Source organism: Spermophilus citellus (assembly GCF_964194105.1).
Source record: "Spermophilus citellus genome assembly, chromosome: 3".
Classification (NCBI taxonomy): domain Eukaryota; kingdom Metazoa; phylum Chordata; class Mammalia; order Rodentia; family Sciuridae; genus Spermophilus; species Spermophilus citellus.
The window spans coordinates 22,447,427-22,473,704 of NC_138184.1; the positions used below are offsets into that span (position 1 = coordinate 22,447,427).

General features: G+C 43.4%; 2 protein-coding genes across 6 annotated transcripts in view; both read right to left on the minus strand.

Annotated features, from left to right (window-relative positions):
* TRAK1 (trafficking kinesin protein 1) overlaps nucleotides 1–16,614 on the minus strand; it is a 115,727-nt gene extending 99,113 nt beyond the window's left edge. For all 4 annotated transcript variants that reach the window (XM_081284571.1, XM_081284573.1, XM_081284572.1 and 1 more), the window contains exon 1: nucleotides 16,469–16,614. The gene's annotated coding sequence lies outside the window, so the exon portion shown is untranslated. The remainder of the gene's footprint in view (nucleotides 1–16,468) is intronic.
* Nucleotides 16,615–16,625: 11 nt separating this feature from the next.
* LOC308643987 (uncharacterized protein) overlaps nucleotides 16,626–26,278 on the minus strand; it is a 62,283-nt gene continuing 52,630 nt past the window's right edge. The window contains exon 2 of one of the 2 annotated variants that reach the window (XM_081284576.1): nucleotides 16,626–16,765. In XM_081284576.1, the coding sequence (XP_081140702.1) occupies nucleotides 16,709–16,765 (57 nt within the window). In that variant the 3' untranslated portion in view covers nucleotides 16,626–16,708. The remainder of the gene's footprint in view (nucleotides 16,766–26,278) is intronic. The other variant, XM_081284575.1, reaches the window with a different exon arrangement.

Sequence of the window (26,278 nt, forward strand, 5' to 3'; positions counted from 1 at the left end):
CAGGAATCCAATAGTGGAGGCCAGGGAGACTCCCAAACTTCCTACAATGAACAGGACAGCCCCACAACAAAGATTTTCAGATTTAAAATGTTACCAGTGTCATGGCTGAGAAACTCTGCTTTTAAAGGACATTCATGAGACAGTTGACAAAATCTGAATAAGGAGTCTGGGATAGATCACAGCACTGTCAGAATTCATTTCCTAATTTCAGTTGTTACACTGCAGTTATTTCAGGGCACGTCCTTGTTACAGAACACCCACTAAGCATGTAAAGATGGTGGTCAGGGTATCCGCAACTTACTCCCAAAGGGTTGAGGCAGAGTGGGAGGAAAATTGAAAAGTGATAAAGTAATGGGATAAAATGTGAGCACCGGGAAATCTGAGTTGTATTATAATTTGTACAATATCTCTAAAAATTATTTAAAAATTAAAAATATTTTGAGACGAACAAAAAAAGTCAAGAGGCTGCTGCCAATGCACTTTCTGCCTGGCACCTCTATGATTTCACAGATAGGGGGATGGGACTTCCTGAAAGAACTTCCCAGGTAAGCTTGCCACAGATTTAGAAGGAGGAAGAGGAAAGAAAAAGGGTCCAAAAACATTTAGATGCTGTCACTGGTTCCAAAGTCACTTTGAAAATCTGTCTTCTACTGCCTTCACTTGACTGCTTCCCCCTCTCTATTCCTTGGAAAAGTCTCTTGGGCCAGTGAGGAGCATTGGAAGGAGCATCCTTCTTTACCAGATCCCTTCGTGTAGACCCAATTACTTCCTTGGGAGAAATTCTAGAACTGAAATTGTGGGGTGAGATTTGTGTTCATACCAGGTTGACTTCTAGACAGGCACATGGATTCACACCCAAAAGGAATTCACACAGCACATGAGATTTTTCTGTGTCCTCACATTCTCACTGTACCTAGTTTTAAAGTTCTACAAATCTGATAGGCAAACACTTGTATTTTGCTTTTATTCCTTGTCTAGCTTTATTTATTTAAAAAAATATCTTTAATTAATTTATTTATTTTTATGTGGTGCTGAGGATCAAATCCAGGGCCTCCCCTAACCTAGGCAAGAGCTCTACCGTTGAGCCACAACCTCAGCCCCTAGTTTTATTTTTATGAATAAATAAATCTGTACTTTCTTATTTACATTATTTATATTTCTCTCTTAATAATATTCAAGAGTCCTGTTCAGACACACTGGCCATCAGAGCTCTTCTACAAGTTGCCAACACGAGTCCTTTTTCTTTTCTTATCCCTGGGGTCGTTCACTCTGTATCACTGATGTACAGAGGGGCTTCTTCTATCAAATGCTTTGCAGTTGTTTTTCCCAGCCTGGCAACTGTCTCGCCTGCCCTCTGCAGGCCTCAGCCTCTCCATGTTTGTGTGGCTTCAGCCACTGGTGGAGCAACCTGCCTGGTTACAAAGTTGCATAATTCCTGTTAATTTCAGTGTCTAGTTTTGCAGAACATGCAAGTTTTTCCAAGAACAAACATATCATATTTCAGTAAGAATCTCTGTACAAAGTTTGTTTGTTTGTTTGTTTGTTTTGTTTATTTATCTATTTGGCGGTGCTGGGGATTGAACCCAGGAGCACTTTATTCCTGAGCTACGCTCCCAGCACTATACTTTTTTTTCTTTTCTTTGGAGACAGGGTCTCCCTAAGTTGCACAGGCTGGCCTTGAACTTGCAATCTACCTGACTCAGCCTCCCAAATTGCTGGGATTGCAGGTATGTGCCACTGGGCCAGCTAAAGTTTAATTTGTACACTCAAGCTGATGGATCACTTTCTTCATAGTTGTACCATGCTTACAGTTCATACTGTGCTTAGGATGGCCCTCCCATGTCAGGATTATTAAAATGTCCAGTGGTATTTTCTTCTAGAACTATTATGTTAATTTTTAGATCCACTGTATCTTTGAATCATCTGGATTTTATTGAGTTTAAAGGAGTTCCATAGGGATTCGGCTGAACTTTTAAAATAACGATGGAGTCTTAGCATAAGCACATGAGAATTTACATACATTAACAAATCTAATCCTCCCAGCATCTCTAAGAGTCAGAATTATTACTGTTCCCCATTATACAATGGATGCATTACAACACTGAGAGGTAGAACAACTGGAGCCACATCATATAGCTAACAGGTAGTGGACCCTGGTTTTCTAAGAGTCTGGACCAGAGGCCACAGGCCTAACCACTATCCATGCTGCCTGCTCTTGGCCCTAGAAGACCCTTGAGCTCCTAGTAACTCCTCATTATTCTTCTTTCTCTCACTCCCAACTTCCAATCTCTCAAGTACTTTGAAAGCCCCTTAAACACAGCGCATAGCTAACGCTTCCCTTTTTGACCCATTCTGACTTTGTCCCAAGCCAGGGCACCACCATCATGTGGGGTATGACTGATCCTGTCAGTGGTTCGACATCTGGAGGTCTTATTACATGACTGCCTTTTTCTCTGTAGGCTATGCTACCAGATTCCTTTCTCTTCTAGTGATTTAACATGGAGCTCTTCTTCTAAACAGTGCTAGGATTAGAGGACACTGGGCAGCCCCCAGGGTCACCTCCAGCTATGAACTACCTACACAGTTTACCTTCAGGCTTTGCAAGCACTATTATTTTCTCATGGGGGTCATGATGTGAAAGATGAGGGCACACTAATGTCCGAAGGTTTACATTGTACTGTTAATTGTGGTCAGGGAGGCAGAGTAGGCACTACTTACTACTGGCTTCCCATTAACTATACCCTTCTTAGTATCAAATCCCTGAGCCCCATGGAAAGACTACCAGTGTTAGCCACCCACCCCTGCAGCAAAATATGACCACAAGGCTAGGTTCTGGCCAATGAATAGAAGAAGTGGTATGTAAACTTCTAAGCCTTGGGAAGCTTAGTCATGACAGCTGGAGTTTCAGCAGCCTTCTTAAACATGAGGTGACTTTAAGGATGGAAACCATAATTAGAATGGTGAAACCAAAAGAAAGGAAAATCCTTGGCCCCTGAGGACCGTAGGGTCACATCAGCATTGCCTTTCTCTGAACTTCATTTATATGAAAGAAAAATAAAGATTATCGGGTGAAGTCACGGTTCAATGCAGCAAATGTTAATCCTTAATGATATAGCTCCCTTTAAATGACTGGGAACTCTCATTCTCTAACTCTCCGCAGCAAAAACAGGATATCTCACTTGGCCTCCATCTTACCAATCTCCATCCCATCTCTTGGGTTCTGCTGCTCTAATCTGGGGTTCAGGTCATTTCCTATTTTCAAGTAATTAACTTTTACACTTACACTTGGGTTTTATCATCCCTAAGCATTCATGCCCAATATTTGTGATCAGACTCTCCACGCTTCTGAGACAGCCTGAGCAGCTGTCGGAGTTCAGGACCCAAATCCCCCACAGTCCTCTCCTTCCCAAAGTGTCCTCTTAGTAGTAGACAAGGAAGGCCAGCTAGCATCAAGGGGTAAACTCTGACATTAAAAAAAAATTTAAATTCCAAATCAGGAAAACTTTATTTTATTAATAGAGCAATACTTTGTGAATCCACAATGCCAACTCTGGCCCCACCATTCAATATGTTCATCTGTTTAATTGTTAACCTAAATCATTTCCTGGAAAGGAAACTTTATTTATAAATGAACAATAGTTACTTTTCCAAAGCCTCAAATGAGATCATCTGGATATTAAAAGATTTCAAAGTTATCCAAAAAAGGTCTTTCTCCAGCCTCAGGATAGGCAGTTAGACAAAATAAATAAACCAAACAAGTTAAACCTGACAGCAAAACGATGCTGGGCTACCTGAACTAGGTTTCAAATCAACAGGAACATAAATTTGGCTTGTCGAAAGTGACAGAGGACAAGCTACTCTAAAGCAAAATACAAATAAGGAAATACAAACTTGTAATAAGAGAAAAGTAGTAAAGTACCTCCTCAGGTGATGCGGTCACTGTGCATGAGCGTCAGGTGCAATCCAAGTGTCTAAGAAGTGCACACTTGAAGGGTATGAATAACCACTGAGGGAGGACCCCGCTCTGCTCTCCCAGGCTAGGAGTGAGCCTGCTGGGGTCAAGACAGTAGCAGCAGAAACCAAGAGGGTTCTGAAAACATTAAAAGTGCAGCCACACTGGAGGAGAGGGGAACGATCAGGAGACAACAGCAAAGGTGTGTGGGGTTTCTTTTGGCAGTGATGAAAATGTTCTCAATTGATTGTGGTTATGATTGCACAACCAGATGGGCCTACTAAAAACTATGGAATTGTAATATTTATATGGATGAATTTTATGGAATACAAATGATATCTCTATGAAGGCAGTTCCAGAAAGAAAAAAAACGTTGGGTATGGCTCAGTAGTAGACTGCTTGCCTAGCATGTGTGAGGCCCTGGGTTTCAACCCTGGTACCCCCAAAAAAACAAAAAAAGATTCAACCAGAAAGAATGTGAAGGAATGACAGCTGAGCACACCTACTACCCTTAAGAACATCAGCACACCTCTGGGAAGCAGAAACACTGCTCACAAAAGATAAACTGGAATCCGGCAAAAGGGTTAAGTTACCTTCCACATACCATGTATGGAAAGCCCAAGGAGCTTCTGACAACTTTTACAGACACCACTGCTGAAGATGGGTAAGCAAATGAGATTTCATGCTTACAAACAATGATCTCTGGTTGCGTAGCTTTCGATGACATGAAATGACTGTTTCCAGCTTAACAGGGCTGAGTGGGTGGGGATTACTGAACTCACCAACTGCCCTGGGAATTTTATTTTGGCTTCCTAAGTAAAAAAAAAAAAAAAAAAAAAAAAAAGGAGTATTTCCCTCTTATTGTTAAGTTGGTGTCCTGTTATAAATATGTCCTTGAAAGTCTAGGCCAGGAGTCTACAAGCAATGGCCCACAGGGAAATCCAGTCCCCTGCCCTTTTTTATAAATAAAAGTTTTAATGAAACACAGTCTCACCTGTCCCCTCCTACAATAAAGGAGACACCTGACTTGCAAAGCTAAAGTATGTCCTCTCCGGCCCTTCACAGAAGTTTGCCAAGCCATGCTCCAGGCCAAAAGAGCCATGTCCCTCCCTGACCAGCCTCACCCCAAGTCTTCCAGCCCAGCAGGGCTGAGAGGTGACTGACACCAAGAGGCCTTTCCTGAAAACCACCAGCGCAGCTCAGCCATCTGAGTGCCTGTGACCTCAGAATCTTCTCGAATCCAGGTTCATCTGGTTCACAATTCCTCCTTTACTCCCCCTCTGAGTTCACTGTGCACAACCATTTCATAACCCTGTGACTCTGAGCCAATGGAATGTAAATGGACATGACTTATTCCACGTCCAACCAGCGGCTCCGAATGTCCTGTGTGATTGGGTGCGCCCTCTTGAGTTCCTGTCTTCTGCTGCCCCTTTAGGCCAAATCTCAAATGACAGATAAAAAGAAGCAAACCCCAGATGAAGCGTAGTCAATCCTAAGGTGACCTGTGACAGTCAGTAAGTAATAAATGTTGAGAGGCAGGCACTGAGATTTCAGAGTTGCTCTTGGCATTTCTACAGCAATGCCTGATTCAAAGACATGTAAAGCATAACATGTCTGATAGCTAAAAGAATAAAGTTCTCTCCTTACATGTAGACTAAGCAAGAAAGAAATGGTCACACCTGGCTTTAATAACACTCTGCCTTACAGGAACTACTTTGGAATTAGCTCCAGCAAACAGAGCTGATAGGCACAGTAGAGTGCAGAAGAGAGGCTGAGAGGAAGGATTTCTTATGTTCTACACAACTAAAGCTGCTTATCTTGTCAGACTACCCTGACAAGTAATTCCCTTTTCCTGCAATCTCTTTCAAATGAAAACCCAGGGACTTGCAGGAATCTGGCCTTGGCCTTCAGGCTCCCAATTCATGTTGTTAGTGCACCCTTACACCACTAGGTGGTGCTGCAGCCTCACCTGGACAGACCTCTCATTCTCCCTTGTCCAGGGCAGTCAGAATTCAAATCAAAAAGCAAAGCAAAGGAGAATGGGCACCTGCAAATTTTTAGGTCCTTTCACAATTCAGATTCGCTCCTTCCCTTTTCTATTTACGTCACATACCTACAGGGCGCGCGCATGCATACACACACACACACACACACACACACACACACAGAAATAGCAATTAAAATAGCATTGAGCACTGGAATTGGAACCTACAGGTATAGCAATCTGAATGATCTGTTCAAAGGACTTTTCAATGCTGATAAGAGTATAATTATGTGGTTCTCTGAAAAGCTGAGTAAGAACCATATTCCTCCCAGGTAAAGAGATAGAATGTCAGGATCCCTCAGGACGGCTTGCTCTTTCTGCATAGCTGGAGGCTGGAGGGAAGGGCTGCTTCAGAAAGAGGACCCTGCCCACAGGCTTGGCCTGTCTTTCCAATCATTAGGAAACAAAACTTTGAGCAGGGGTGTAGCTCAGTGGTAGAGCAGCTGCCTAGCATGGGCAAGACCCTTGGTTGGATCCCCAACATCATGAGGACAAGAGGGAGAAAGAAGTTCTTGCAATGTTTGAGCAAGTAGGTACCTACACCTTCCGTCCCCCAGTGGTCATCTCCTACAGAGCCCAGAGCTTTCAGCTTTCAGCCTTCCTACTTCATTTTATTCAAAGTTTCTCTCCCTCTCCCTCTCCCTCTCCCTCCCTCCCTCCCTCCCTCCCTCCCTCCCTCTCTCTCTCTCTCTCTCTCTCTCTCTCTCTCTCTCTCTCTCGTAAGGGGATTGAACTCAGGGACACTCAACCACTGAGCCACATCCCCAGTCCTTTTTGTATTTTATTTAGAGACAGGGTCTCACTGAGTTGCTTAGCACCTTGCTTTTTGCTGAGGCTGGCTTTGAACTCATGATCCTCCTGCCTCAGCCTTCCACACCGCTGGGATTACAGGTGTACACCACCACACCTGGCCAAAGTTCTTCTCTTCTTGCTCATTTAACTCTAATAATTAAAAAAAAAAAAACCTATGGTACATTGATCAACCACTAGGTAACACCTGTACTAGCTTCCTGCTTCTGGCCAAACCCCAGACCATCCCAAATGTGCATCATGATATATGCCTTTATTATCACAGAACCCATATTATGAAAGAGGGTAGAAGGGTACTTGTTACTCAGATGCAATGGGGAAAGGGCACGTTTATAACAGGCCAGCCTGGCCACATGTTGGGAAAGCATCAAAGGACATGAACCCAGGTTGGCCTGTGACCTTTCGCCTATATCTCAGTTCTCCTGAATGTTGCAAAGCTTCTAAAGCCATAGCCAACCTAGATCCACCTATTAGCTGCACTATTTTAAAATGGAAAGAAGAAATTGTTTCTCTAGTGAAGAGGGAGAGGAGAAAGCAGATGAAGAAAAGGGCACAGGAGAGATGGAGGGAGGAGAGGAAGAAGGAAGAGGAGAGGGAATGTGGGGAGGAGGAAGAGGGGGCAGAAACAGGTGGGAGGAAGGGAGACATGGTTTGGGGAGGGGGAGAGAAACAGGGAACAGGGAAAGAAAGGAGGAAAAGAAAACTAAAAACGAAGGTTATCCCAGAGATTCCTCTGGAAACAGTGTGCCCAGGGGACCCTGGTGTTGCCACAGCTGCTAATGCTGCTGCAATTCACAAGTGATAAATACATTGCAGCCCTTCCCAGAACAATCCCCAGAATTGTTTGCTCTGTTTTGCAAGATAGATATCTGGAAAACTTAAAGACTGAAATCACAAAAAAATGTGGTGATCCCTGGTACATTTATTATAAGGCACTCTGTAGGCCCAGAAGGTGACCCAAAGCACACTCCCTGTCTTTCAGAACTCAAAATCCAAGTCCAATAGGCAGGGAAGTGCCATAGGAGGTGGGCAAGCAAGTACTGTACCAGAAAATTTCAATGTGAACTGGAGTGGTTAGAAGCAGCTTTGGAGAAATTGGCATTTTTTTTTCTTTTTTTTTTATTGGTTGTTCACAACATTACAAAGCTCTTGACATATCATATTTCATATATTAGATTGAAGTGGGTTATGAACCCCCAATTTTACCCCAAATGCAGATTGTAGAATCACGTCGGTTACACATCCACAATTTTACATAATGCCCTATTAGTAATTGTTGTATTCTGCTACCTTTCCTATCCCCTACTATCCCCCCTCCCCTCCCCTCCCATCTTCTCTCTCTACCCCATCTACTGTAATTCATTTCTCTCCTTGTTTATTTTCCCATTCCCCTCACAACCTCTTATATGTAATTTTGTATAGCAATGAGGGTCTCCCTTCATTTCCATGCAATTTCCCTTTTCTCTCCCTTTCCCTCCCATCTCATGTCTCTGTTTAATGTTAATCTTTTCTTCCTACTCTTCCTCCCTGCTCTGTTCATAGTTGCTCTCATTATATCAAAGAAGACATTTGGTATTTGTTTTTTAGGGATTGGCTAGCTTCACTAAGCATAATCTGCTCTAGTGCCATCCATTTCCCTGCAAATTCTATGATTTTGTCATTTTTTATTGCTGCATAGTACTCCATTGTGTATAGATGCCACATTTTTTTTTATCCATTCATCTATTGAAGAGCATCTGGGTTGGTTCCACAGTCTAGCTATTGTGAATTGTGCTGCTATGAACATCGATGTGGCAGTATCCCTGTAGCATGCTCTTTTAAGGTCTTCAGGGAATAGTCCGAGAAGGGCAATAGCAGGGTCAAATGGTGGTTCCATTCCCATTTTTCCCAGGAATCTCCAAACTGCTTTCCAAATTGGCCGCACCAATTTGCAGTCCCACCAGCAATGTACAAGAGTACCCTTTTCCCCACATCCTCGCCAGCACTTGATGTTGTTTGACTTCATAATGGCTGCCAATCTTACTGGAGTGAGATGGTATCTTAGGGTGGTTTTGATTTGCATTTCTCTGACTGCTAGAGATGGTGAGCTTTTTTTCATGTACTTGTTGATTGATTGTATGTCCTCCTCTGAGAAGTGTCTGTTCAGGTCCTTGGCCCATTGAGAAATTGACATTTAAGTTTAGATAGAAGCAAAAACAGTTGCTAATGTTCCTTGAACACTGTCATGCACCACAGCACTAGGCTCTTAACAGGTATCATCTGAATCAGCAATAGTTTTCTTACGCCCCTTTTAGAGATGGAGAAACAGGGTCAGAGACTGGATGAGCTGCCCAAGGTTACAAACCAGGAGTGCTACCACCATGAATTACATCCAGACATCTCTGCCCCAAAGCCAATGCACTTGAGGCCTAAAATCTCAGGAAGTCACACTGCTTATCCCTGGGGAATATCGATGGGGTCTGATCAGGCCAAGATATGTGAGTAAGGTGTGTTCCCAAAGGAGAGAGTTCATGATTCCTTGAGAAAGTATAATGGACCAGTGTTCAATCATTTTACACCCCATGTACGTCCAATAAGGATTCAACAGAACCACAAGAATAAACATAAAATAAGAGCAACCTCTATACTTTATTAAAGAGAATAAGGCAGGAGAGTGCAAAGGAAAGACTTTAGCTGAATGAACACCTAAGGTAACGGTGCTTCCTAGAAGCCAAAGCAAAAAGAGAAACAAGCACACACTTATGATCTAATAAGTGGAAGAAGACTCAAGCAAGAAATGAATAGTTCTAGCATGAACCTCAAGTGCTCATCCAAAAACTTCTGAAATAAATATGGAATAACAAAGAAAGAATCTTTAGTCATTTTTTATGATACAGAAAGACTAATCATGTCTATAATCAACGATATTTTTTGATTTTCAAATGGAGGTCATACTTTAAAGATCTATGAAAACATTTTAATTGAGAGTCAGTGCCTTTCAATAAACTATAAAAATGCACAGGGCTGTGCTTTCCAATATATTGCCATTAGCCACATGTGCCTATTTAAATTCAAATTAATTTACATTGTATAACATGTTAAAATTAATTCTTCAGTCACAATAACTGCACCTCAGGCACTCAAAGGCCACACACGGCTAGTGATAGAGATGTAGAATACTTCCATTGGACTTTACACAGAGCTTCAGAGTCTCTGAAGTATTTTCACAAAAAAAACCATCATTTGCTTTTCCCAATAAGCCCTTATTCCCATTTGATGGCTAGATAAACATATTCTGCCTCCCCAGTAACTTCAGAGGCCTGCACAGCCTGCACCCCCTGCAGGCCACGCCCCATCACACCCAGCAGATTCCACTGCAAGTCTGGCCAGCCCTGTCACTCCCAGCAGGACAAGCACAGAGAGGAGCCAACCTCCGGGATCAGGGAGGGCAGGAATGGAACAAAAAGAAGGACTCCCTGGGAGCAAGGAAAGGAAGAGTCAGCCTGGGGTAAGGAGAACCACACTTCTTCAGGACAGTTGCAAGCATGTTGATGGAAGAAGAAACAGAATAAATCTGGGGCCCAGAATAGAGAAGAGAAAACCCTAGGGTCCAGACTCCGAGACAGCAAGAAAGGCAGCAGAGAGGAAAGGGGCCTGTGAACAGCGACAACCACAGGGCAAAATTCAAACAGCTCTGCAGCTGCTGCCCTTCCTCCCACTACTAACCCAGAAACAGACATCCAGGGTTTTCCTCCAGGCCAGAGAGAGATGGATGGAAGGATAGGCAGACAAATTGGTAGGCAGATGGACAAACGATTGCGAGACAGATAGACAGATAAATAGGTAGATCAGTAGGCAGGCAAGCTAAATTAAAAAGCAGTATGAACAAAGAAGCTGATTAATTAAGCACTTACTGTATGCTAATAGCCTAAGCACTCTGCATGCACTACATTTAATGCTCACAGCAATCTTGTGAGGCAGGCACTATATAATAAGTCCCTCTCCACAGCTGATAAAGAAAAAATATAAATAATATCTTGTTTAGAATTACAGAGGGAATCACTTCATGAGCTCAAAGTGGAGACGGTTAGAAAGTGAGTTGGAGGGCTGGGGTTGTAGCTCAGCGGTAGAGCGCTCGCCTAGCCCATGTGACACACTGGGTTCGAGCCTCAGCACCACAGAAAAGTAAATAAACAAAGTAAAGGTGTTGTGTCCATCTACAACTAAAAAAAAATTTTTTAAAATAAAGTGTTTTGTTGTGTCTATCTCAAGTTGTGCAAAAGACAATAAAAATTGCTCTAGGACTAGGGATGTAGCAAGGCCCTGGGTTCAATCCTTAACACCACAAACCAAAAATTTTTACTCTAGGAAATATCACAAGATGCTCAAATTCTACACACAGAGACGAACAAAAATGGAGACCACAAGTGCCACTGTTTTCTATACCTGAACAGGCAAAGAATAAAGCACTGGATAATACCCGGGGTGCAGATGATGTCGCTCACATTCTCCCGGTGTTATCTGAATAATACACAGACTACAACTTCTGACAATATTCACCAAAACTGAGGTCCCTGCTCAAGGGAGTCTCATAGTTTCACCGCATGTTGGCTCGGATACATGGATATCCCCCAGCCCTGTGTACAACGGCAAAACACTGGAAACGATCCACAGATCCATCATTGGGAATTCATTAAATGAACTGTGGCTCTTGGAAACAATGAACAATATGTCACCACAAAAGGAATGTGATGGATGTGTGCTAAAGGGAAAGGTCTCCAGTACCGAGCACAAAAAGCAACGGTATGGTGACTAATGTCCTCGTTCATAGAAAATTTTTAAAGGGAGAGGGACCATGCATACATTCGCATGCTCAGAACATGAACCTGCTCAGGGTGGAAAACCCCCAGGGTGCCTCTTTAAACTGCTGCGCTTTTTCTGTGACACACTTTTTCATGCTGAGGCAACTTAGGGTGAGCTCTGGGAAGCAGGACTTTTTTAAGTTTCTACAGAGGCAAGACAGAACAGTGCAAAAATCTTTCAAACTGCAAGGGAATATAAAAGCAATTTGATGAATCACAATTACTTTCTTTCTCCCCTGGAAGGAAATAGGACAGAAGACATCCAAGTGAATAGAAAGTAATAAGGACAAAGGTTATTTTGTGAAACTTCTGTTTGAGGTCTTATGCATGAATATGAGGTCTCGCAGTATAAAACAATGAGATTTCTGGTTTTGGGTTTTTGTTTGTTTGTTTGTTTGTTTTACTGTGAATCACAGTCAAAAAAGTTCACAAAATATGGGGAGTCATTAAGAGGGCTTTAGTCCCTAAGACAGACTGCCTAGATTTTAAGCTTGGCTCCACCACTAAACTGTGCAACTTTGAACAGATCACGTATGTAAGTTCTCTGTGCCTTGAATTTCCTCATTTGTAAGAGGAGACGATGGTAAGATATACTTCATAGGGTTGTAATACTGTGTTACTGTGCCTCCAAGATACCCACCCCCCAATACGCCCCACCCCCCTGGTCCTTACCTGCTCTGTGTAGTGACCTTTCACACTGAATCACCACCACTAGCCCATAAGTCTAAGAAAATATGAAGGAGTGACTTTGTGACTTCTGGGGTGAGGTTATAAAAGGCCCTGCAGTCTCCACGTTGGACTGCTCAATCCTGGCCGCAGCGCACCCAGTGTCCTCTCTCGGTCACTCTCAATCATAGGCCCTACAGGCTTAGTTGGGCAGGAAGAACTGGAACCAGGGGCTGAGGCCCAAGACTGGCTCCTAAGTCAATAAGTAACTTTTTTTTTCAATTATAATTTATTATTTACTTGTCTCCTAAAATGGCTGGAGGCGGGTGAAGACTGTAATACTCTTCTGTGACATAGCAGATATATTAAAAACTAGTTTCTAGTGCATAACTTAAACCAATTAGAAGGAAGACAAAAATATACCACGCACCTGAGAACTATAGCCTCAATTACATGTCAAGAATCTTACCAATACACTGTAACTACATTTTACAATTTACATCAAAAACCCTGTGGGATGCCGGGCCTGTAATCCAAGCTACTTAGGAGGCTTAGGCAAGAAGATGGCAAGTTCAAGGCCAGCCTGGGAAACTTAGGGAGACTCAGTCTCAAAATAGAATTAAGAAGGGCTGGGAATGTAGCTTGGAGATAGAGCACCTCTGGGTTTCATCCCTAGTACCGCCCTACCCTCCCCCCAAGAAAACCTTCCACGGTTAATACATTTACCCACTCCAGGATGAGGAACACAAGAGAAGGAGCCAGCCAGTGGCCTCAAAAGTCACGTATACCATATTTAAAAAGCCCAGGTGAGTGTTTTGTGTTTTTGGAAAGATGTTATGTCTAGAAATCACCATAACAGAACTCACAGGACTCCTTCCCTCATTCCACTTGCAAAACTGATCAACTGTTAAGCAGGGGAGGGCCCACAGAGAGAGAAAGCAAAAAAACAAAAACAACAACAAAAAAACTTCTGAATTACAAATGTGGAAAATACTTGCAATTCCCTAGTTTCTGAATTAATTTCCTTACTCTTCAACGAAAGGAGATTTTACTGTCCGCTCTTTTCTGTTTATAGCCACATAAGTTATCACTCAGACTACAACTTTTCAATGGAAAACATTTCTTAAAAATTATACTGGGTGGAAACTGGTAATGCCTTACTTTAGTTAATAATATGTACAAGTCCAAATGTTTTATTTGAGCATATTCTGGGCGGATAAAACATCAAGTTTGATGACTTAAATTAGTGATAGGAAAAGAAAAATTCCTAAATAGTGGCCCTTTGATGAAGAGTACTTCTGGGTAGGAGAATTGCTATAAGCACCCTTTCCTAAGCAATTGTCTTTGAGTTTTCAGGATTACAGCCAGAGAGCAAGAGCAGTTCTCTGGAAGGGACCCCAGTAAAAAGCTGGCCCTGAACATCTGCTGATTCAACAGGAGTGCAATAGTAAGACTCGTGCAGGTTCAAAATGACTTTAGGCTTAATCAATAAGATTTATATGTTTGGAAGCTAAGACTGTCTGGAATGGATAGGAAGAACACCTCTCTAAGGAATTCACTGGTTTCTGGCCCAGACAGCCAAAACCAGAGTGTAGACAGGACAGAAACCAGATGGGTCATCGTACCATCAGATTCCGATCACCTTAGAGGAAATGAGTAAAAACGTCAGCCCCAAGCAAGGATGACAAACCAAAGCAGACATGATCAGCAAGCTCTCCATCACCAGGGTGTGGGCTGGAACCACAGGGCCAAGAAGAAAAGACAGTGAGGAAAGGTAGAAGAGAGCGAGGGAGACACTGTCTAACTCAGTTCTTCACAAGTGAAAAACTCCTTGCTGGCCCAGGATAGGCTCTGAGAAACCGGGAGGAAGATGCAAGATTAGAGAAACGGCCAAATTGGAAAGGCCAAGAGGGGACCTTAGCGACCCTGCTCAGCTGCCACAGAGAACTGTGAAGGGAAAGGGGTTCAGAGTCCAGAGAGCCTTGTCCCAACTTAGCCCTGCTGCTCTTGCCCTTCAGGTGCCACTGGCCGTCTCTGAGCCCAGACCAGGGGATGCAGTAAAGACATGCAGCTTCCAACACCCTCACCCTGCCCATCAATCATTCAACATTGCAATCTCCGTACCACACAGCCACAGAGCAAGAGAGAAACAATTTCTCTTGTCTTTTCTCCTTTCTGGCCATACCACAAAGAAAACAAACAGCAGACACACCCGGAGAAAACACTTACCACAAGAGTTTGTCGGAATGACCTTCCCCGGGCAGAGTGCTGGCACAGGCTGGGCCTTTACAGGCTGCCCCAACTGAAAAACCAATGCCATGTGCAGAAAGAAACTCCAAAGGCAATTCAGAGAAAAAGGAGATCCTCCATGGGAGGCCAGCTTGGGTACGGCTGCTCTTCTGAGCCTTCCTCAGCAGTTTTCTGAGTTTGCTTGTTGGGACAAATCCTAAGATTGTGAGCTGCCCTGGGTGCACAATGCGTTACGTAACTCCAGCAGCCTGGGAACACTATCGGCTCATCTTGTTAAACCACCCCAAACAAAAATGACGCACCCCAAAATGTGATACCTCTAAGTTGTGGGTAGGGGAGAAGCAAGGATAACAGGGCTTTGTGACCAGCATTCACTTTTGCCTAAAATTCAAAAGAGAACAAAAAGTCTGTTCATCTCGGAGCTCACAGGGAACTGGGGGTGGAGTGCCTGTACCAGAGGCTGGATACCAGGCAGTGTCCCAGGACTGCACTGGGCAAAGCCTCGGGAACACACACACACATTCTTAGGGAAATTCAAGGTCTCTCAGAGAATACTTTATTTCAGCCTATGTCTTCCTTTCAATGACCATCTAGTAAGACTTTATCCTGAGCAGGTTCCGCATCATCCAGCTACCCAGCACCTCAAATGCCAACAGTGCCCATGTTTTTCGCTTCTGTTTACTGAGTCACTGCCGAACGTGACAGCACTGAGCTGTTCCTCAGCTCTCCTATGCGGCTTGCTACAGATATGCCAGCAAAGGACCTTGAGTTACAATGTCCTGTGGGGTTTGAGGTTTCAGCGTTGCATTCTGCCATTTCTTTGCTCTTTGTTGTCACGTTCAGAAAAAGTGAAACTGGTTAAACAGGCTGGTTGTTTCCTGGATTTTATTGGTACAGACTCCGCTAGAATCCCAAGGGTAAGTTCACGTGTTCAGACAAATGAAGATGCAGCTGGGATATCGGCTCCTCCATGAAGCCACCTGGTCCTCCCCAGCCTCTCCCCTCTAAGGCTGCTATAGCCCCTTCCTCAGTGTCCTCCCCTGTGTCCCTGCCTAACACCCAGGAGATCCTCAAAGCCTAACTGGTAATACAGAACAATGAGAAACTACTGGAAGCAAATGCACATATTTTAAAGTGGTACCAGGGCATTATTTCAAACAGGACAAAAGCAAAAAATGAAGTCAAAAATGAAAAATAGAGCAAACTTCTATATGAATGCAACAGGTTTAACTGTAGTTTTGCTACTCGTTGCTGTTCTATACACCATCCCACACCACTTCCATTCCGAGCCCTCTCTTGGCACTAGCTCAAGGGCTTGTCTCAATGTTCCCCTGGGGAAAAGAAACAAGGAAGAGCTCCAGTACAAAGTGTGTGAACAGTAGATACTACCAGTGGACCGCAGGTGATTATTCAGTTCCTGGGACACTGGGAAGCTATGACTGACACAAGCGTCTGAAGAATGGATGTCTGTGCAGATCTGGATGGTCACTGCATGTAGAGGAAATACTGCACATGGTTCTCCGTTTCTGCATCCCACGATGACACTACTATTATACCTACCTCTGTCTGAAGAAACAGTCTCAGGGAAAGAAGAAAGGGGACAAACTACACTAGCATCCATGATGGGCCATGCCCGCTGCCCAGGATTCAGTGTTAATATTTTTAACCATCATGACAGTTCTAGAAGGTGTCATCTATATCTCAGGCAGGTCGGTGACTGACACAAGTCACAGAATGGTTCACTGGCAAAGCAGGTTCTGGATGGGAGACCTCACAGCCCCAAAGCTCAGACTTTTGCATTTTGGTGGTTCCACCCCACATTCCCCCGTGGCTGCTTCCCTTCCCCAGTCTTCACTGAAGTCTGCCTCTCTCCATCCAACCCAGGCAGGGAAAGGGCCCCCATACCGGTAATGGTGCAGGCATCCCGGTACGCTCTGTCGCTGGGAACATCTTCCACAGCTTCGCTTACATAGTGTTCTTCAGGGATGCCCGGGCTGCAGGCTAGGACTGCATGGTTGCACGCCTCCAAAGGGGGCACGGAGCTGGCCAAAGTGTCGTCGTGCGGAGCTGTGGCGTCCAGCTTGGCAGGTTTCAGGGGGAGGTGCCCACTGCCATCGGGGGCCCCGCTGCCGGAGTCTGGGGCAGTCAGGAGGACAGCCCCCGGTAGGTCTGGCACACCAGCAGGGGCGGCTTACAGAGAATCTATGAAACAATCAGAGATAAGGATATGGTTACTTAGAGTCTATGAATATATCTAGAAAAAAAAATCTTTAGAAAGTTAAGATGATATAGGTTCAGATTGCAAATTCTGAAAAAAGTTTCCTATAAGGCATCTCCTATTACATTGTTCAGTTTCAATAAAAGAATTGCAGTGAAGTTCCATTCAACTAAACAGGCTTCAATGCAGACCAAAATACAAAGCACATGGCTTCATTTACTTGTTGACATCTATTTTGAAGCAGCTTTAGGAAATGAATAATCTGCACTGCAGCTAGAATGTCCTGAAATAAGGACATCGGGGACACCTGGCAACCACAACCTGTGGGAAGAGCTGTAAGCAAGCATTACAAGGAACACAAACTGACACATCACTATAAGAATTATGTATATAATTATGTGTACACAAAGCAAGGAGATGCTGTTATATGCCCCTCAGTAGATGAATGGATAAAAAAAATGTGGCATCTATACACAATGGAGTACTATGCAGCAATAAAAAATGACAAAATCATAGAATTTGCAGGGAAATGGATGGCACTAGAGCAGATTATGCTTAGTGAAGCTAGCCAATCCCTAAAAAACAAATGTCAAATGTCTTCTTTGATATAATGAGAGCAAAGATGAACAGAGCAGGGAGGAAGAGTAGGAAGAAAAGAGTAACATTAATCAGTGACATGAGATGGGAGGGAAAGGGAGAGATGAGGAAAATTGCATGGAAATGAAGGGAGACCCTCATTGCTATACAAAATTACATATAAGAGGTTGGGAGGGGAATGGGAAAATAAACAAGGTGAGAAATGAATTACAGTAGATGGGGTAGAGAGAGAAGAAGGGAGGGGAGGGGAGGGGGGATAGTAGGGGATAGGAAAGGTAGCAGAATACAACAATTACTAATAGGGCATTATGTAAAATTGTGGATGTGTAACCGACATGATTCTGCAATCTGCATTTGGGGTAAAATTGGGGGTTCATAACCCACTTCAATCTAATGTATGAAGTATGATATGTCAAGAGCTATGTAAAGTTGTGAACAACCAATAAAAAAAAGAAAAAAAATAAATTAATGCATTAATTATAAAAAAAAACTACATCTTATTCCAAAAAAATATATGCAGTTCCAGGAAATTCAGCCCATTCATAGGTTCGGGGAAGCCAAGGAGCCCAGGTTGAGGCCCTTGGGATTAGTAGATCTAGCTCTCTAGAGACCACTACAGCAACCTTGCAATTAGCATCTCCATTTAAAATCTGCCTGGGAATAGATGAATTCTAGATAGGGAGAGGGGGTGGGAGGGAAAGGTAGGGGTCAGAGGATTGCAAGGACGGTGGAATGTGATGGACATCATTATCCAAAGTACACATATGAAGACACAAATTGGGTATCAACATACTTTATATACAAACAGAGATATGAAAAATTGTGGTATATATGTGTAATAAGAATTACAATGCAAAAAAGTACATGTATAAAGACATGAATTGGCATGAACATACTTTGTATACAAAGATATGGAAAATTGTGCTTTATGTGTGCAATAAGAATTGTAATGCATTCTGCTGCCGTGTATTTTAAAAAATAAAATCAATTAAAAATAAATAAATAAAATCTGCCTGGGACTAAAGACAGGGAAAAGGTGGGGAAGAGAGAGTGTAGAGCAGCAGCTATTAAGGATAGCACTTGCCCCAGGAAGAACAAACCTGCATGTAAGTGAGTTTGCCACACATTTCAGGAGAGCTCTATGGCCTTGGAAGCTGACCTTGAATTCAACAAGGGCCCTCCTCTCCTGGCCTACAATACTGCTGGTGTGTGTGTGCACACACAAACACACACCTGGCAAAAATGTTATAATGAATCAGAATGGACTCTGCTGTCATATATACCTAATTAAAATAAGTAAATTAATTTTAAAAATGTTACATAAGAGCTCAATGAACAAGGCAGGAAAGGAAGCCTACAAAACATTCTTTCATACAAGGGATTTCAAAGTGTGGTCTGAGAACACCTGGGGCTCCTGAGACTGGCTATTTTCTAAGACACTTTCACACATGTAATAGAATTTTCCAGAGACTATATGATGGGTGATGATGCCATTGTTTTGAAGGCTAATTAGTGGAATGTGTGCTTCTGTATTCCTGTGGTTTAAAATCTTAAATTTAACTTCTAATGCATGAATCAATATAACCCACAGAATTCAATATATACGAATCAATATAACCCACATAAATGAAAGCAGTTGGGAATGTTCAGTAACTTTGAGGGGTCTTGAGACCTCTCCACCAAAAACGGTTTGCAACCCACTGCTTTATAAAAAATGATGCATTATAGTTCATTTGTGGGGGTGGGGATGTAGTAAAGGGGCTGGGGGTGCAGCTTGGTGGTGGAGTACATAGATAGCATGTGCAAGGCCCTGAGTTCAGTCCCCAGCACAAAAATAAAAAGTGAGGTTAGCAGACATTTCACTTGACATTTCAGTTCTAACAGAAAACAACAGCCCTGAATCTGGGGCATTTTTCCTCAATAAGAGTTTATTTACCAAAATGTACCAAGAATTCCTCTTACAAATGAATTCAGCCTAAGAGACAAACTTCCTGCCCTCATTGAAATGGACAAATATAAAAATGGAAAGGGGCTAGGGAAGGCTGTGTATTCCTGGTAGAGAGGGAACAGTAACAAGAGAAACTTGGAGCCTCTAGGAACTTTTCTGTAAGATCACATGCAGGTAAAACTGATCTTCACACCTCCATCAGTAATTCAAATATAGACAAACAGATAAAATGCTGCACAAGAAAGCCCAGGATCACCTAGCATAACCCAAGAGTACTCTGGGCACCAGAGGCGTGAGACAGGTAATTAAAAGAACTCCAAACATTACTAGCAGTGATCAGAGAGCCAGGATGGGAATTCCCTAGATGAAGCTAAAGGGGCCGCTGCACACTGCCACAGCCTACCTGGTATGGGGTACCAGGGACCTTGCCCCAGGGCTTGTCAAGTTCTTATGCCTGGTCTGGACACTAACTTGTTAAAATCATTAGTGTGTGAAAATCCATTCGCTGTACTCTTACAATCTACACACTTCTGGGGGGGTGGAGGGCAGGGGGTAAGTAATTCAACAAAATAGAGAGAAGATTAGTGAATAAGGATATTGAATCTGTGAATTAGCTTCAGAAGTCATCCCTAAGATAAAAAGGCATATTAATGAAAGTTCCAGAAGAACCCAGAAAAGTCTAAAATCAAGAGGACAAAGTATAAGACACACTAATATATCAGTGATTTTCTAGAGTTGAAAACTGCCACCTCTAAATCATGAGGTTCTACACCAAGATCCAGTTAACCTTCATGAAAAGAAATAGACTTGTAGACATAATCTAGAGAAAATTTAAGTTCAAAAGATACAGATAAAAATCTAATAAAATGTGAAGAATGGGGATAAAAAAATCCTTATATCTCTAGGTACCATGCCAGTGGCTGGTAGAATAAGTTCCTCAGATGTTTAAGTGAAAGACAGTCCCGTAAGAGTTCTGTGCCCACTTAGGCTACTGTTATACATAAAGACTAAAATAGCAAGACATTATGAAATAAATAGAAATGATATGACCCTGACACTCCTGGGTTCCAGGCAGGCTGACCACATCTCATGGGCTCTCATTACCAAATAGATCAACAGAAAGAACCCCCAAGTAAGGAAGACATGACAAAGTAAAACTGGCACTGAAATTAAGCCGGGAATACTTAAAATTAATGTCTAAGTAATTTATAATCAATTTATAATTAATGCACAGGATTCATGTGATTCACAAACCTAAAGCAAACGGCTCAAAAGGAAAATAAGCAAAGGATATGAAAATGTCCTGCCCTCACCAAGAAAAAAAATGCCCCCACAGGCCCCCAAACATTTTTAAAAAACTTAACAGTGATTTAAAAAAAAAAAAAAAAACTCTATCAGACCAACAAAGATACAAGCCAGGTGGTGGCACAATCTCAGCTACTTAGGAGGCTGAGGTAGGAGGATCATGAGTCAACCCTGACTCAAAAAGGAAAAAAAAAAAATTTATACACACACACACACACACACACACACACACACACACCACACATATATATATACATATATGTATATATGTATACACACATGTAACAATGCTTAATTTGGCATCTGTTTTAGGAAACTCATGGTCTAATAAATTATTGTAGTAGGGTGGGGAATAAATTCAGTGGGATAGCCTGGCAAAATGCATGTGGCTCTTTGGCCAAGTGTGGGTCAAAGAAATTTATCGCAGCGGAATGCTACAAAAAACGAACGACAACAGAAGATAGTCATTAATTATGATGCAGCCAGAGAGAAGTCAACTTTCCGAGGAAAGGGAGTTTCAGAGCAGGTATGAATTTAACAACATGGAAAGATATCCTGGGCAGAGAGACAGTAGATCATGAACAGGAACCTCAAAGGGTTTTAAAATGCATTAACGGGGCTTGGGTTGTGGCTCAGTGGTATAGCACTCACCTAGCATGTGTGAGGCACTGGGTTCAATCTTCAGCACCACACAAAAATAAATAAACAAAATAAATTTGTTGTGTCCATCTACAACTAAAAATACATATTAAAAATGCATTAACAAATTGAACTTTCACTCATACCTTCTTAAACCTGTACTTAGACGTTTTATATGATCCTTACACAGAAATATGAAATACTTTCTTCTTTTGCAAAATGCAATTGCTCTACTGAAAGCTAAGTTTTTGTTTAAATTGGCCTGATTTTTTTAAAATAAAGGTTTTACAACTTTATGTAGATTTCTTAACAAGGACTTCAACTATACATTATATAACTTCCTCTTTCATCACATAAAAGATGAGGGTGATCATCTAAATCCCGATCGCTAACCCTAAACCACTGTTTCTCCTCCTAGTATCTATGTTTTGACATATAGCTGTCATACACTTAACCTAGAAACACATGCAATCAAATGAATATTGCAAGTTAGTATCAGCACTTTCTTAAAAAACGAAGTTTGGGAGACACCATCAAAGTGATGCCTCAAAAGGGAACATAAGCCACAGTTCTGAAGTCCCCAGAACACTTTTCAGCAATTGCAAAGCTATTCAAAAGCTCAGGGGGCCCCTCTTGAAGTGAAAAGACCAAAATCTTTTGCCAACTAAAATCAAGTGGGGAACAACCTACATTTCTATCAATAGAAGAATAGTTATAAATTATGGCATGTCCAAACTTCTGAATTCTATAAAATAAGGTATCGATGTAAGGCATGATTACTTTCATGCCTGGCACATACTAAATTCTCAAAATGAGCATTATCATCAACATTACAATTTGCAGATTCTCAAGAATCAAGCGCCTTTCTTGGCTCTACATAACATTCATATGCCAGCACTTCCAAACCTTTCTCTACATAATCCTATTCATGTGGCATTTACTCTGTGGAGTCTGCTTGGGAATAGTCTCTCCACCCTAGATTCAACCTTCATTCTCTGTCCACACATCACCGCTTAACCAGGGCTCATCTCCTGCACAAAACTATAAATTCTCTGAAAGGATGGACTGGTCTTGGTGCATATTAGGTACTAAGTAAATGTTTGCAGAACAAATAATAAGCAATGGAATAAGGTTTGGCTGAAACGACTACAAAGATCCTCTGAAGCTAAGAAGCTGTGGGTCTATGATCCACACAGGAACCAAAGGGTCTGAACTAATTACACAGGGCTAACCTTGAGGACTAAACAGCAATCAACAGGGAACCCCTGAAACATTCCAGACATGTTCCATACATGTGGGCTGCACCCCACAGGCTCTCTAGGATGGCATCAGTTTGACCTCACCTCATTGTTTTCTCAATGCAGACCAATACACATCAAATGTGACTTAGGGGCCAAACAAAGCAAATGACCCACATGCAAAAATTCAGGATCAGGAAGTCTTATTTACAGGCCCTTCCAGTTTCTAACTTGAAGAAAGTCACAGCATATGCCCTCTGGGGAGACCCAAAAATTGTGGGGAAGTGGTAACAAACCTCTCGTAATGTGGCAGCCTGCTGAGTAGTACTCTGAAAGACTCTAGTGATTCAAAATTCCCACAACTGTGCATCAGCATTTGCACTCAGATCACATTTCTGCTGAGAGCTTGAGATCTCTAAGAGTTCAAAGATCAAAAATAAGCAAACACAGCCAAGCATTGAATCAGACACAGAAGAAAAAGTGGCAATGGGCTGCCCAGTACACAGGTCCCAACAATCCCCAGGCATCATTTGTGGAGAAGAGAGTGGGGCTCGGGCTTCCTGGCTGGTGAGACACTGGGCGAGTTCCTGCAGGTCTGGAGCTTTGGTTTCCTTCATACAGTAACAATTCCCACACCTCTGAGAATGTTAAACAGATTACTGACACAGATGCAAATAAAGCACCCAGCAAGGTGCTGTGCACACAACAAACTCTCAGATACTAATCACCTTCCTCAAAAGTATTCATCTAAGTGACCCTTGATTGTTTCCAAAATTGCACAATTTCAAACACCAGTATACAGCGCTGCACTTCTATAAATTCATTGTGCTACCAACTTTTATTGATGATTCAGTATGTGCTACCCACTCTGGCAAGTGCTTTGGAAGCTCTAACATGTACAACCCGTCACTACCGTCTTTTCTTAGCTAAATACGTTACCAGCCCCACTTAACTGTTGAAGAAAAGAATGCCTGGAGAGGTTTAGTAACTTTCCAAAGGTCACAAAGCCAGCAAAGGGAGAACCCAGGTCTGAACTGGAACAAGTGATGGGAATCCAGTGGGAAAATGATTTGTGGTCCTTTGTTGCCACAGGCTCCGTGCTTCTTCCCTTTCCCTCAGTGACTGTACACAGGCACTTCTGAGGTTTACACGGAGCTCAGGAGCAAATCAACCAGCACTCTGGTCACTCTCTGGCTCCAGCAAAACCCTGGCACACCAAGCCAAAGGCTTCTTTCAGGCAGAGGAAACAAATGGGCCTCAAGAAACAAAACAGGGCTTAAGAAGAGTGAGTGGAGGGCCTCGAGATGAAAGCGCCTCTGTCTGGTTTCCTCAGTGCTGCCTGGGGAGACGCAGGGAGGCAGGATTCCTCCTAGCAGAGGAGTGAGAAATTTTGCAACCTGGTCAATTTCTCAGCAAAAGAGGTGCCACTGGGGGGAAAAAAAAAAGAAGAAGAAAAAAACACATACAGAGGTAGTTCTGCAGTGGAGCTGAGGAGAATGCCCCTGCCTGGTGCCAGGGGGTGGTTGGCCCAAGTCCCTGGCCTGAACTTCATGGTCAGTGACTTCAACCCCCAGAGTATCTTAGCACTCGATGGACTACTTCGGTTTGTTCCAGTTTGTTGCTGAACTCAACTCTGCTGATAGAGCGCACATGCGTGAGCCCCTAAGAGTTTTCTCCTCTTTCCAGCCGTGAGTTCGGTGGCTCAGAACCTGAACATAAGAAGAGCTGTGTGACACTGAGGAGGCAATGTCACTTCTCTGGGCCTCAGAACCTTCCCCATCTGGACTAGGGAGTGAGGGAGTGAGCCTTGTCCAGCAAGCTGGGTATGGTGCTGAGGGAAACCAGTCATCTAGAATCAGAGGGACACTCCAGGACCTGGCTCTCACTTGAGGTCAACTGGCACCTAAGGCGTGACCAGCACTAGGCCAAGACAATTCTTTTTCGTGCCATCTTACAGCTGCTTCTCTGAGCAAGCTGCCACCTGCTTAGAAGGTGATGAGACCAACATGTGCTATTTTAAGGTGCAGACAACCCCAGCACTCCTGGAATTGTAAAATGAGCTAGCTACGGGTCTGGCACTGTGCTTGGTAGTTTATATGTGACCTTGTTCAAGGCTCATAACCTATAAAGTATCATTAGCATCCACTTTTTACAGGACAAGAAACAGGCTCCGAATGACTGAATAACTTGCCAAGGATGTGAGCCTTGCTTTGAGTGCCTCCAAAGACGCTGCTCACTGTGTTATGGTTGGGAGTGATAACTCTGCTTGGCTTAAAGAACTTCCCACTCGGGCTGGGGTTGTGGCTCAGTGGTAGAGCACCTGCCTTGAATGTGTGGGGAACTGGGTTCAATCCTCAGCACCACATAAATAAATAAATAAAATAAAAGCATTGTGTCCATCTACAATTAAAAATTAAAAAAAAAAAAAGCTCCTTACTCTGGCTCTATGTGACCCCTGACCCCTGACTACTCTCCTCCATCTGTCCTCTAAATACATTCCTCCTGCCATAAAGGGGCAAAGGAGTTCAGCAAAGACCCCAAGAGATCACAGAAGCTCACAGAAGAAATACAGACACCCCAGATATGGTGACCTGCAGGGACATCATGGGTGGCGGACAGCTGGTGGGCAGCCAAGTGGGAACCATCTCCTCCTCTACTTCTCCCTCTTAACACTCTCCTAGCTCATATGACCTTCCTGGCACTCCCATGAGCCCAGGCCAGCTCCTTAAATAGCTGGACAAGTGGCTAAGTGGTGGGACCTGTCACGTAAAAGCTGAACAGTTGGGCAATGAGCAGATGAGCTACAGCTCTACAGCCATGGTGCCAGGCTGGGGAAGCCGGGCCGCTGAGAAGCATTAGGTCTTGCAGCTCTACGCACACCATCCAGCTCTCTATGGGCTTTCACAAATGAAATGCCATCTGTCCTGCCCAATTCTAAGTTAGAACTTGGAAGCACTATTCTCATTTCAAGAGGCAGGGGTCAGGGAAAGATTTGGGGAAAGGGTAATTGACCTGCTCAGTTTTACTCAAATAATGGCAGAAGCAGGACTGAGAAGCACTTCTATTACTCAAGAATGTCAACCAGGGATCCAAGATGGTGGGCCAGAGGGAGGCAGCATTCTGTGACTCTGTGACCTGGGTCTCAACTAGTGAGAATACTGCTTTGCTGAGAGCGATAGAGGACCCCTCCACAGCTGATCCTGCGCAGGAATCACAGCCACCATGCTGCGCAGGGCCCCAGGCCAAAGCGTTACAAAAGAACTCTCAACTCCCAACTACTCGCCCATGCAGGTCTCATGGGTGCCTTAGCAGGACCACTGACACAGAATTCCCAGACGTCACTCCCACAAAGGACACTCAGCCACTACCCACACGCAGGAACTCCGGCCACAACTCCCATGTGTACCCCCATCTACCAACGTGGGACTCCCCCGGTACCCTCAACCTTGGGATTTGGTAGCTACTGCCATAGTCCCCTAATCACGGTAGCCTGCCTGCACCTGGAGACATCACAGGCTCTGAACACAGCAGACAGCTGACAGCCGCAACACTGCCACAGAGCTCATCTCTGAACGCATAGCACAATAGCATCGCACGGCTCCCTCCACCCAACCTGACACCCCATTGCTAAAAGCAGATGCCTCCACCGTGGGTCACCTCCATCACCATCTTTAGTCAGGGCAACTACCAGTTTGAAACACTGGATAGCCAGGTACCCATAGTTTTCTAATTCCCCCTAATCCCCAACAGCCGCTAACTCGGCACAGTGA